This window comes from Typopeltis vanoorti, chromosome 5 (assembly GCF_054136105.1).
Source record: "Typopeltis vanoorti isolate ZY-2024b chromosome 5, IOZ_Tvanoo_1.0, whole genome shotgun sequence".
Lineage (NCBI taxonomy): Eukaryota > Metazoa > Arthropoda > Arachnida > Uropygi > Thelyphonidae > Typopeltis > Typopeltis vanoorti.
Window position 1 is genome coordinate 123811538 of NC_143553.1, and position 13704 is coordinate 123825241.

General features: G+C 35.0%; 1 protein-coding gene across 1 annotated transcript in view; it reads left to right on the forward strand.

Annotated features, from left to right (window-relative positions):
* Positions 1-13704, forward strand: part of LOC150106777 (uncharacterized) — a 28077-nt gene that overhangs the window by 13975 nt on the left and 398 nt on the right. The window contains exons 10-17 of the mRNA XM_090393479.1: positions 6982-7177; positions 7792-8009; positions 8972-9180; positions 10018-10414; positions 10641-10769; positions 12041-12169; positions 12426-12612; positions 13463-13674. Of these exons, the coding sequence (XP_090249605.1) occupies positions 6982-7177; positions 7792-8009; positions 8972-9180; positions 10018-10414; positions 10641-10769; positions 12041-12169; positions 12426-12612; positions 13463-13674 (1677 nt within the window). The remainder of the gene's footprint in view (positions 1-6981; positions 7178-7791; positions 8010-8971; positions 9181-10017; positions 10415-10640; positions 10770-12040; positions 12170-12425; positions 12613-13462; positions 13675-13704) is intronic.

The window sequence follows — 13704 nt, forward strand, 5'->3', positions numbered from 1 at the left end:
CAGTGTGTTGCACCCATAATTAAGTATGGTGGTGGAGAAGTAATGGTGAGGGGGGGGGTGCATTCAGCTGATTTGGAGTGGAACCACCACTGGTCGTTGTCCGTTGTTCCATGGAGGCAGCTCAATAACTTTAAATTCTGGATAATCAGGTGCTGATTACACTGTGGAGGTTTTATGGAACGGAGCAGTATTACTATCAAGACAACAGTGCCCCATGCCACAAAGCTGCAGCTGTTATGGAATGGTGGGAAGAGATGGGTGTTAAACGACTGCCCTGACCTGTGCAGAGTTCTGACCTCAAACCCATCGAACACCTGTAGGACGAATTAGAGCTGCGATTGAGGTCCAGAGCGGCACGTCCTCGATCTGTCGCTGAACTCTGTGCTGCTTTGATGGAAGAAATATATATATATACGTGCATTTCCCTTACAATGTCAGCAAGCGGTTGGGCGGTCTAATCTCTTGAATATAAAGTCTATATATTTCCTGTGATCCACTTATTCCAGAGCCTTTAGGTATTGCATATCTATTCGGTTATTTATGAAGGACTAGCTGATAAGTCGAAAGATCCTCTTGAAGAAATTGCCACGTGCATTTCCTTACAATGTCAGCAAGTGCTTGGGCGGTCTACTCCCTTGAATATAAAGTTGGTTTAGTTTTGAATGCGAAATCGTATTCGCACACGTTATACTAAAACATCTTTCTTGTTGTAGTGTTCAAAATGCGAAACACACACACACACACACACGCACACACGCACACACTACAATTCCCAAATTCGGTATTTGGCTCGATTAATCCCATGTAATTAAAACTAGTCACATAAATCTTGACGTCAAGTTTTATCACTAGTTTTATATTGACATTTTTTGTTAATTATTCGATGTGTTAGGCTGCAGATTGTCACCAGCAGATGGCGCATATCGTTTGCGAGATACTTTATATACAAGCTTTAAAAAGCATACTCGGTTTACAAATTTAAATATTTGGATTTAAATGTCCGCGCGGTTAGCCTAGTGGTTACGCTCTTCGCAACCATATACCTGGGGAAGGAGCGTCCTGAGTTCGATTCCGGTCGGTGACGTGAGGAGCTTTAGGATCTTCCTCAGCCATTGCCAAGTTAGCAGTTGTTGGGCATGGACGGCAGGGTTTTTCCCCCTAGTTTATCGTGGGGCTTTTCCTCTCGCAAAGCAGGCAAACCGACCCCGTGAACACTCGCTTTGACAGACATGAAATACCACCGGCAATGAGGAGCAACCAACTTATTCAGCGGGATTATCGGTTACGGAAGCTTACGCGGTAAAATGTATAGGCCTGCGCGAAAGCGTAACATACGATGACATACGTATTTAAATATTTTAATTAAAATATTTTTGAAAACGCAATTGTCGATACTTCTGTTCAAGCGCACGCCTATCCTATTTTAATAAGCAATGTCGAGATGACGACAATAAACAAAATTTAAGTGTGGAGTGAAAAATTAGGAGAATCTATCAAGTCAATCCATCGAGAAATGATAAATGTCAAGTGATAGATTAAAAAAAAAAAAGGAAAAACGTTTTTTCAAGAAATTGTTGATCGATCCGTGAGTTGACTTTAGAGTTGGAAGAAGGCAAATACTTGTGCAATACTTGAAGCATTTCTTGGTTCATTGATCGTGAGATGATTCAAGTCATAGGTGTAATTCTTATAGCTGAAATGAGGAGAATATTTCTATGAAGTAAAAGAGACCATTTTCAACTTATGAGCTAACCGGTCTCATGCAGAAGATAGCAGTTTTGAGGGGGGGGGGGGGGTTGTCATCCCGAAATAGCAAACCACCCTGAAAATATAATAGCGGTGAAGTCAGACAAAAACATCGAGATCAATGATTGCCCACCTTCCTGTAGGTTATCTGGATGTACAAGGTGAATCAGGAGTAGTCTATGCATCCTATCTATCCTATCCTTCTCATCCGTCCCTTAGGACAGGTTGAGTCCCCTCCTAATGAGGGGTTACTAGCGTATTAATGCAGCCGGTTCGCCACTCCTCTGCTGCATCCCCTAAGGGTGATATTCATGACTGTATCCGTGTGTTCACAGGGCCAGTTTGCCTGCTTGAGGGAAGAAAAACCCAGATAAACTGGAGGGGGGGGGGGGGGCTGCTGTCCACGACCAAACCTGGCTATGGCTGAGGAAGATCCATGAGTTCCTTAAGCTCGTCGACGGGAATCGAACTTGGGACACTCCTTTCCCAGGTTGCGATGCGCGAAGCCACTAGGCTAACCGCGGACAGGCTAAAGGATAGGATACCTAATTTGTGCTGGAGAGGTTGTCTTAGTAGGATCTTAATTGGAAACTGCAATGAAAATGTGATCTACGGATTACGGAACGAATAAAATATAATTAAACCATCTTTGTATGATTTTAAGCTAAAAAGATGTGTACTATAGGCTAATAGTTTTTCATGTGTGCGATTTACATTAAAAATGACCAACATAATATAATATACTAGCCTCTTGACCTTAATTGCCACAGCCTTTTCAACCGCTTCTAATTTCTTTTTTTTATAATTGTCTCTAGTAGAATTACCTTAGTGAACCATCGTGAAAGTGCATAAAAATGTTTCAAACATGGACTGGGTAACTCCTTTAGAAATAAGATGAAGCGATTCACCACTTTCCCTTAGCCAAATAAAATTGAATTTAATACACAAACAAACCATCTCAAGAAACATCTCTTCTAATAGGTGTGTCAAATACGATTGTAGCGAAAATTTCCGTAGGAGTTTGTACCAGAAACGAAAAACACAAATTTCATTAAGTTTTAAAAATAACAAAAGTTTGTTCAGCGATTGCATTCAGAATGCATGAGTTAACATTTAAAAAAAAAAAAAAAAAAAAAAAAAGGCTTTTGTTGTTGGAATTATCAATGGACATGGTTAGTATGTTTGCTATTCTATTGCCTTCAGAAACGAGCGGTTGTTAGGGAAACAATTGTTACAAACTTCAGGTAAAATGGCATTCTCTTTCTGGAACAAACACGAAAATTTAATTTCATCAGCAGACTGTAAACTCATTTTAGGATTTTCATGGCCTGTTTCCTCCTTTCATACTGCATTCAATTTCCATATACTTGAAGGAGTGAAAATCCGATTTGGGTTCCGTTTTATGAGTTCGAGTTATTAAAATCAGGAACAGAAAATTCCGTCGATCCTCAAAACGCAGAGTTCGTCTTTTATCATATATATATTCAAATTTTATTTTGTGACGCGCGTGGTATATCCGTTTTGAATTTTAAAGGAGGATAATTTTTTTTTTTTTTTTCAGAGTTTGCCCGTAATGATGAATTTATCGAACGGGCAAAAGTTTTTGTTTCTCTGCACGTACACTGCAGCGTATGTATGGAAGGCACAAAATGTTATTCTCGTTTATATTCATTTGCAAGTCTGTGATAGATTGTTGGCTATAAATGCGAAAGTATTTTAAGAGGAGAAAAAAAAATAATAATAAATAGGAAAGGCGCTTATTGCTTAAAAAGCTTAAGTTAAGATAGATGTTTATAAAATATAAATAATAAATAAATAGATATATAAATCATTTAATGCCCACTCGAGTTGTTTATAGCCCTAATTAACTTATGAAATTGGGTAGGCAGCCTGCTACACCCATAGCCGCCACCAATAGCTGAGTCTATGGCTATCAATGATATCGGAGACGTCGGGGGGGGGGGGGGGGGGGAATGACAGATAACTGCTGCCATTTCGTGATTCTAAACGATATATATATAGTTGTCTAAAATACTGTGAGTTCTACAATCGATTTTTTCCGGGAGGGATGCGGGTTTTTAACCCACATCAAATAGAAATCTGAAGTTCCTGGAATTAAAAACTTAGCTGTCAGCCCAGAGATCGATTTACTTGACTATTGTCTAAATAAAAATAAAAATAAAATAAAAAAACACTTCAGAAAAGGTTCCTCTTAAGTGGTGAAAGGAATAGAAACTACACAATCTTCCTATGCACGATCTAGAGTTATAACACCAGTCATATTGCTACAAAAGGCTAGCAAACACACGCCAAGAGACAATTATTTATGTATTTGTTTTTCATAAAATGGAACTTTTCTTCTTATTTATTTATTTATTTTTTTTTTTCGTGGGATAGCTGAATCTTAAATTTCTACTAGCGCTAATTCAATGGAAACTGAGACTGCACTGTGAAACGAAGACTTTCGGGAAGTTTCCCCTTCCGGCACGAATACTTTGTTCCCTTATAAAATATCCATAAAATTAGATTGTTTATTTTCATCATCACCATCATAATGCTAATTAATTGGTCTGTTCCAGTCTCATTATCCATCCAGTATCCTTTTTTAGGTCTACCCCTGCCTTCTCTTTCCAATTAGTTTATATTTTATTTGTTTAGGGTGTTGGCCATTCGGTTTACATGATTATCCTATCTTGTTTATAATTCTTTAGTTTTTCTTTTATTGATTTCGTTTTTAGTTCTTTTAAAATATCTTCTTTCCTTTTTTTGGTCTTAATAATGTGTATTTTGCAGTTCTTCTCATAAATCTCACTTCCTTGTTTTTATTCTTCGTTTATCTTGTTTGTTTATTGCCCAAATTTCACTGCCATATAATAATGTGCGTACTGTTAAAGTATTCTATATATTTTCAAGCGTGTATCTTTTTGTACAGTTGAGTGTTCTATTTATCAGGCCATAATCTGTAAAAATTTTGAAGTTTTTAATTTTATGTCTTTTTCTCCTTCATATGATATTTCACATCCAACATAACTGAAAGTATTTATCTGTTCTGTTATTTTATTATTAATAACTATTTTGCTTCTAACTGGAGTTTGTCCACAAAATGCCATTGTTTTAGTTTTTTCTATGGAAAATTTCATTCCAAACTGTTCTACTATAATGTTTAAATTATATATTTCTCTTTGTAAATTGTCTTCCTTATCTGATATTATTACCTGATCATCTGCAAATAATAATGTATTTATTTTATTATTCCGGGAATTTTCTATACCTTGATTGTTTAAGATGTTCCACTGTATTCATATTTCATTAATGTAAATATTGAAAAGTCTTGGAGACAGAGGACATTCCTGTCTTACTCCTTTGTTTATAGATTGTTTTTCAGACATTTTTTCATTTATTTTTATTTAATTATCTTTGTATGTATTCAACATTGCATGTAGTAAAATATTATGTATATTTATTATTTGTAAGAGTACATATCTTTTTACTTTGTCAATTGCTTTTTCGTAATCTATAAACAAAAGACAAGTTTCCAAATTAAATTCTCATCTTTTTTCTATAAGTAGTTTTAAACAGAAAGCTGAATCCATTGTAGAGCATCCTTTTCTAAATCCATTTTGACATTCTAATAATATTTTTTCACTGTATATTTTTAGTTTTCCATTAAATATTCTACTATATATTTTGTAGCATCAATAAACTACTACCTCTGTAATTAGCAGGTTTTGTTTTATCCTTTTTTTTTAAATATAGGCATTACTATACTTGTATTCCATTCTATTGGTATTTGTCCATTTGTATATATTTCGTTTAAAAATTTTAATAATCTCTGATGAAATCCCCCCCCCGCAAATGTATACAGTTTGGAGTTTATTCCATCTTCTGCTGCTGATTTGTCAGTTTTTTTTTTACTTAGGTTAACCTTTAATTCGTATCCTTATAAGAACTGGATTAAAGAGGCGAAGCAAGAATGCTTTTTATCCTCCCCGTTATCTATAGAGGAGAGTGTAGGGATAAGGTGTTATTGAGCTATTAAAGCTCTGATCATGGTAGGAGGGTAACAGCAATAGCCGAGCCTCAGTTAGAACTTCATTGGCTACAGCATTGCCATCCATTACCCTCTAGGGTTTCAACCTTTAATTCTTTCATTGTTATTATATCATTTATAATTTATTTATTTTTTCTAACATTTGCTATCATTTAGAACTTTTGCAAAATGGCTCAACTTTGAACTGTATAACACAGTTTCCAATGCTGATAATATTTTTAAGTGCATATTCGTATATATAGTTATTTAATAGTTTCTAGCCTGCTTGTAATCTCATGGATTTCAAGCAGGCTCGACTAGGGAAGTGTTGAGGTACTTGATGTTGTGTAAAATATGAAATTACCCCCCCCCACACACACACACAAATGGAATTAACACGTATGCGAGATATTCATCAAACGAAAAGTATCGTATAATTTATAGATGCCACTGCTGTCGTTTTTCATATAAATACAGTTACAGTGTTTGAATAAAGATTAAATATATAAATATGTATTTTTGACTATCAGGATAGTACGACTCATTTATCGTTCATGGATACTAATTGTCGTCTGCTGTTAAATGTATAGCATTCAAAACTAAAGTTTATCATAATTTTGATTTTTAAGAAACCAAAAAGTATCTGAATTTAAACCATTAATAGCTATTTCAGTCGGTACTATGCAGAAAATTAAATGTATTTATTAAAATTGAGCATTTTTATAAAGCGCGATGCTTTTTCGTACAAGATGTATAAAATGCGTATAATCGAAGTACTAATACTCTTTGATTTAACGTTACAGTCATTAGCATGGCATGAAAATATAAAAAAAAAAAAAAATAGACATCGTTATCGACGCCTTATTCTATTTCGGTCGATAACTTCCGTCAAGGAGACAATTCGCTGGAAATCTGTATTCAAAAATAGCTTACTTAACAGTGATCATGCAAACAACAATTTTAGAGGTCCGAGAATAAAGGAAATGTCAATCCTGTTTCGACCAATCCCTCTGATGAGTGGAGTAAAATTGGTAAAAGAAAAAAATGCATATTTTTGTACACATTTCTCCGAACAGGTCGTCCCTACCCTCACGTAAGAGGCCTACTATAAAAGCCTAAGACAGAATGCAGCGGACACGCAAAGTCGGTGGAAAGTCGACTGGCGCTGTTTGTCGAAGTGGGAGAACTTGGTCAACTAAAGTAAGATGGCCTCTCAGGATCACCAGAAGCGTATACTGCATCTCTTTGAGCATTTGGCATTTCTAACTCGTACTGCATTGCCCGAAGATGAACGCGATCCCCGCTTGAAAAAGCTCGGTAGGTTGGGGCGTGGTGTCCTGTTCTCCTGCTTCCATGCTGTTCATCTGGAAGAGGCCGAGGAATTGTACGAAGCCCTATATGGTAAGAACTTTGAATTCAATTAAACAAAGCTAATAAAAACGATTTCATTAGTTGACTATACTGTTATTTAAATAGACAAAGGAAACCCACTTCGTATAATTTCTAATTTTTCTTTCATCATTAAGAATTATTTGCGATTCTATTGGGGAAAAGGAGAAGAGAATTCTCCTGTTTCTAATATTTCACTCGTATTACCTTCCTTATTATAAAAGATAAAATACAAGAATGCTGTAATAGTTTTTGTCATAAAGGCCTCGCCTACTCCCTATAAGGGAATAAAAGGCGTTGGCTTATTATTATTAACGTTAGAACAAATGAATATTAAAAGCTGTGCACTTGTACAATTGCAGGCGAAAGCAATTCATGTTTGTTTGTTTTAATATTTCAGTTATGCGCGTCTAATTAAACAATATATGCTAAACGCTTTTTAGCATATAAATCACACAGAACATCATTCACCTGAGTAGTCTAAGAGACAAGCACTGCTGGCTACTTTGCATAACGAAATCTTTATAATAGCTCAGTATACTCATTAAGAATTGCTAAATAAATAAACTGTGCATCCACAACAAAATCACGGAGAAGTAATTTTTTTTTTAAATATTCTTTTCCAGCTGCTAAGGACTTCACAGATTTCCTTCACTTGGCAGAGCAGGCTCGCGATGTTGTCAACGAGGGCCTCTACGTATTTGCCCTCACTGTAGCTATCTTACACCGTGATGACTGCAATGGCATTATCGTTCCTCCCATACAAGAAATCTTTCCCGACAGATTTATTCCTGCACAGACCATCACCAAGGCTATAAAAGCTGATATCAATAGGTCTAGTGATGTAAGTTAAATCAGGTTTAATTATATTCCTTCTCCTCGTCTATATATCAGTAAAATACGCGAATAAAATTCATGTTCCTTTTGTAATGCTAAGTTCAATGGCCTATCACAAATTAATATATACCATAAATGATTGGTTATTTAATTGATAAATACGGTATGGAATAGACTGTACTTATTTATTTAACCTTAAAAATATTTGCAACTAAAAAATGAAACCAATCCATACTTTTTAATCCATATCACTCTCAGACATATTCCGTTTCTGGGAAGACCGTTACTATGCTGATCCGATTAACTTTTACCACAAATTGCATCAGTATTATTGTACTTATATTACTGACTTCTAGTAATATAGAGTCTAAGTAGTATCTCCCTAATGGTAAAATGATAACAAAAAAATATGCCTCACGGTAGTAACTGGACGTCAGAAATTAAACAAAGTTTTGCCAGTTCTTTTTTGTCTGTCAGTGAAAGGAGTATGAAAGTGTAAAAATGTAACAACTTTAAAATTATAGAACGCAGAGTACATTCCGAAGCTAACTTTTCTGCGTGAAATTTCACAGATGTTTGTGTTTTATTGTCTCCTAGATAAGCTTCAATCTATCTTTGTCAATTAGTCATAGTCATACTTCATTCTTTCGTTTTCGATAATTTATGCATAATTAACAGCGAACTTTTTTTTTTTTGGTTGTTACATCACCAAGTCGTATTCTTAGATATTGGTTAGTGTTACGCCAAAAGTTAGGGCTAAAACGTTTTTGCCTACTCCCTATAGGGGAATAAAAGGCATTTTTTAAACTACATTGCGTTTAGTTTGTGACCATCTGATCATAGGTAATCGAAAGCTGATATAAAATCAGAATAAATATATAATGCAGAAGATATAAATACCTTATAAAAATAAGAGTAAACGATTAAGACAAGAAATTAAAGTCTAGTTGCTTTTGTGTATTTGGATAGGATTCTGTAGTTGTGGAGATTGAAGAAACTGGCAACATCTTGGATCCTGAATATAACCTAGCCTACTTCCGTGAAGATATTGGAGCCAATGCTCATCACTGGCATTGGCATATTGTCTATCCAGGAACATGGAAACCAGAAGTTATGCATAAGACAAAGGACAGGAAAGGAGAACTCTTCTACTACATGCATCAACAGATGTGTGCCAGGTAAATACGATCCTTGGTCAACTTCAATACAAAAAACTACACACGCTGTTTTCGAAGAAACATTCCCCTCAATCCTTTATGTGAAGTGTGACTTATTTTAAATCGATGTAGGCATGTGTAACTTCCGGATTTAAGGTTGTTGCGGTCCTAAACTATAACTTTCAACACACCCCCCCCAACTACTGAGTAAATTTTAGGTTATATAATCAAATATCAATTGGGGATGAGAACGCATCTTATGATTGATTTCGACATATCGAAGAGGTGAAGTTGGGGCTTGTTATAATAACTCTGCTACATGAGTGAAGACAGTATCTAATCTACAGATTATAATTATATAATATTCATCTATATAATATAGATTATTCAAAATCTATATATCTATATCTATTCATAAATATATGTTTATCGTAGGAGTTACTCCACACTGCATCGACCGAATGTACTTAGGTTTATTATGTTGTATTGTGCTTTATGGCTAGTTTATCTATTGTCAAGAAGAGGAAACTCTATTGTTTCGGAATTAAGCCCCCGGCTAACTCAGTTTCAACTGATGACAGAAGTTAAAAAGGTTCCTCAAGTTAGCGAGCTTGAACTAAAGTCTCTTCCAAACAAATGGTGCTCGGTTTTAGTTGTTATTAAACAAAAAACGTATGCACAATTGTTTTGAAAGGTTTTTGTTACTTATTCACTTTATTTATTCACTTAAACAAATAATAAACAATGAGTGTAGCATGAAAATTATGCAGTTTTTCATAGATTTTTGATTTTATGACAACTCATTAATTTTGAACTATGTTGCAAATGATTTCAAAACATTTTAAATTCATGTTACAGATATGACTGTGACAGACTGTCCACCGGCATGCGTCGTCTGATCCCCTTCCATAATTTCCATGAAGAGCTCGAGGGCTATACTCCCCATCTAACCTCTCTCGTGAGCGGGCTGAATTATGCCAGTCGTCCAGCTGGTCTCTCCATGAAGGACATCCACGAATGTGATGTACAAGACATGATCCGTTGGAGAGAAAGAATATTGGAAGCCATTCATCTTGGCTTCTTGTTCGATGATCATGGTAACGAGATCCCCTTGGATGCTGAACATGGCACCGACCTTTTGGCAGACCTGTTGGAATCCAGCTATGAGTCCAAGAACCGGGAGTACTATGGTAGTTTACACAACTGGGGACATGTAATCATTTCTCAGTGCCATGATCCTGATGGCAGATTCAAGGTAGTTTCAATTTACTTTTCACATACAACTATACATTATTTAAGAATGTAAGATACTTTCCTTGAGAAGTATTAAGGTATTATCATAATTGCCATTTCCTAATATTCACAAAATTCATTTGGAGATCTCAAATTTATTATTACGTTAGTTGCTCTTTTTTTTTTTTTTAAATAAGTATGTGAAGCATGAATTTAAAAAAAGTATTTTATTCATGTCTTTTCTTTAGGAAAATCCAGGTGTTATGAGTGACACTTCCACCTCTCTCCGCGATCCCATCTTCTACCGCTACCATAGGTTTGTGGATAATATCTTCCAGGAATACAAAGCTACTCTACCTTCTTATCAACCTAAAGAGGTCAGCAAAATATTTGGTTATTCTCTCTTTCATTTGTACTTTGTTATTTAAACATTTTAGTTTTTGAAAGTTTCGCACTTGGAACTGACAGACAGTGCACACTTTCATGCATCAATTAAAAAAAAAAAAATTACCAAGATTAATGTATTTCAATAATATTATTTTCGATACAACATCTACTTTCTTTATTATGTAGATTAACACACACACACACACACACACACACACACACACACACACACACACACACACACACACACATATACTGTATATATATATATATATATATATATATATTTTTTTTTTTTTTCCCAATTTCACATGATGGCTAACTGCTAATGAACTGGCGGTCAGACTATACACATACATCTATCCTAAGCCAGCTACTAGAAATGGAATAACAAAATCGAATATCTTCGCTAAAATAGACAGTTTATGCACTGGTGTTGACTACCATTAAACTTCCAATATTTTTTTTTATTCTTTATTACATAAAATATTTTTGGCAGGGATTATCATATACCGAAACGATTTTGGATGTATCATTATTGTAAAATTTGTACTTCTGACAGTTATTAAAACTATGCAGTTATTATTCGTATATCAAATTACATGATTCAAATATCAATCTTGAAAGAGCTTTCTTAGAGCACCAAGAGGTGATTCGGTACTAGAATGGTTTTCTCTATCATACAATCATAGGAGATTAAGTGATGGTGATGTACAAGTGGCAAGAGAATTTATGGACGTTAATGGAACAAAAACATCAGCATTATAATAACGATATCTCTGTTACTTGCATAAAATGACAAATTTGAAAAGTACGGTAAATGTATAATTTAATGACTACCTCATCCTTCCTTCCTGATTTACACTTACGGATAGACCCACACTTCATCGTTCAAGCTTCGAAATCAGATCTAACGGATTAGGTGGGTTAGTCCTTGCTAAAGTGTCTTGTCTGTTTACAGCGTGTGAGCAATTTACTTGTTTATAGGGAAGAAAAAACTGGAGAAAATCCCCTCCATCACCGTATGAGGCTGGTTAACTCAGCATTTGATTGAAAACGGCTCTTTCTAACCAAAGAACTCATCTAAACTAACTGAACTACGGAGGCTGATTGACTCATAAAATTTTAAAATTACAATATTATCAACTGCTTATATGCGATTCTTTTTTGCATTCTAGTTGATTATACATAAGTATTATAAGTATGTTCAATACAAAGTGAAGTACATAATTACTTCAACAGAATTCTTATCATTCTATAGCTTGACTTCTCTGGAGTTGATATTGTGAATGTTACAGTGAATGCTAAGGCTCCCAACCTTGTCCACACCTTTATTTCCGAAGATGAACTGGAACTCCGTCATGGTCTCAACACCAAAGGTTCCGTAAAGGTAAAGCTATTATATTAATTCCCCTTTACTTGCATACATAGTTAAATAGTTAACGTTCTTTCTCTTTCATGTATTGGTAATCCTTTAAGGTGGGAATATCAATTTTTACTTACGGTTTCCATTCCAACCTACCTCACTTTTTTTTTAGTTATTTAGAAATCCGCAATCTTCATTTATTAATGAATGCTACACTTAATAACATCACACAAGTAATCTCCTAAATATTTATTTCTATTAAGATGCGATTTTATTTCAGGTGAAATACCATCACCTCAACCATGAACCTTTCTCTTACAACATCAGTGTTGAAAATAAAACTGGAGCAGAAAAAGACGCAACCGTTCGTATCTTCTTGGGACCTAAATATGATGAACTTGGAAATCTTCTTCAAATTAATGAAGCACGTCGATTCTACATTGAGTTGGACAAATTCCATCATAAATGTAAGTATCATAATATTCGCTTAAGTACAAATCGCTTAAACTTGTTAAAACGTAAGGATTGAGTTGTTACTTATTTAGAATTTCAGAAATAGCATAAATTCTTTTTGAAGTGAAATGAATCTTCAAACCACCTTACCGGCAATTAAAGATCAAATACGCACCCTCAAAAAGCTTCGTATCCATCATAAATTTCAATGTAATGTCAATGGTATTACAATTTTAATATGCTTCGCATCCATGGAAATGTGGACGTATGTATACGTCCTGGCCGGTAGCGTGGTTAAGACAGTCCTTTGTAGTATTATTACAATTTATTTAATTCAAAAAGTAACCAGAGGAACTTGGTCTAGAGTCAGTCAATCTCTTGCACAGGCAAGCGGTCTCTCCCCCCCCCCACACACACACACACACCGGAAACTTTTATTTTCAATTCAAAAACTCATAAAAATCAATCCTAGAATTCAAACAGTTTTCAGAGAATAATACCAGTTAGGGTTTAGGAACATGAGATAATAGGAACTGTCTGCCATACCCTTGCCCTGAGATGTTTAAAATCATCAACAGATAGAAACTCAACTATCAGTGATGTATTAAAGGTGGAAACTAGCTGTTTTTTAGTAGAAAATTAACTTAAACTATAAAGCGGAAATAGTTAATTAAAAAAAAACATTAAGGGATGGCTCTGAAGAATACAATGATACAAAATATGCAATATGTGGCTTTTCAATTTCTGCTCTAAGCAAGGTTCTGCCCATAAAAAAAAAATTAAAAAAACTCCACTAGTATTTATTACGATTAATTGTGCATTCAAAAGTATGTGCAACTAATGGTATTGTTTTTTCCCTAATAGTGACTCCTGGTAAGAATGTCATCATCCGTAAGTCAGGAGAGTCCACAGTTACCATTGGTAAGACTCCTACTTTTGATGAGTTGGCAGCTGGCGCCCATAGTGATGAGTTTTGTAGTTGCGGCTGGCCTGATTATATGCTTCTTCCAAAAGGAAACGATAAGGGAATGGAATTTGAGCTGTTTGTTATGCTTACAGACTGGGAACACGATCATGTAAGTAATAGCATGCGTATACTAATAAGT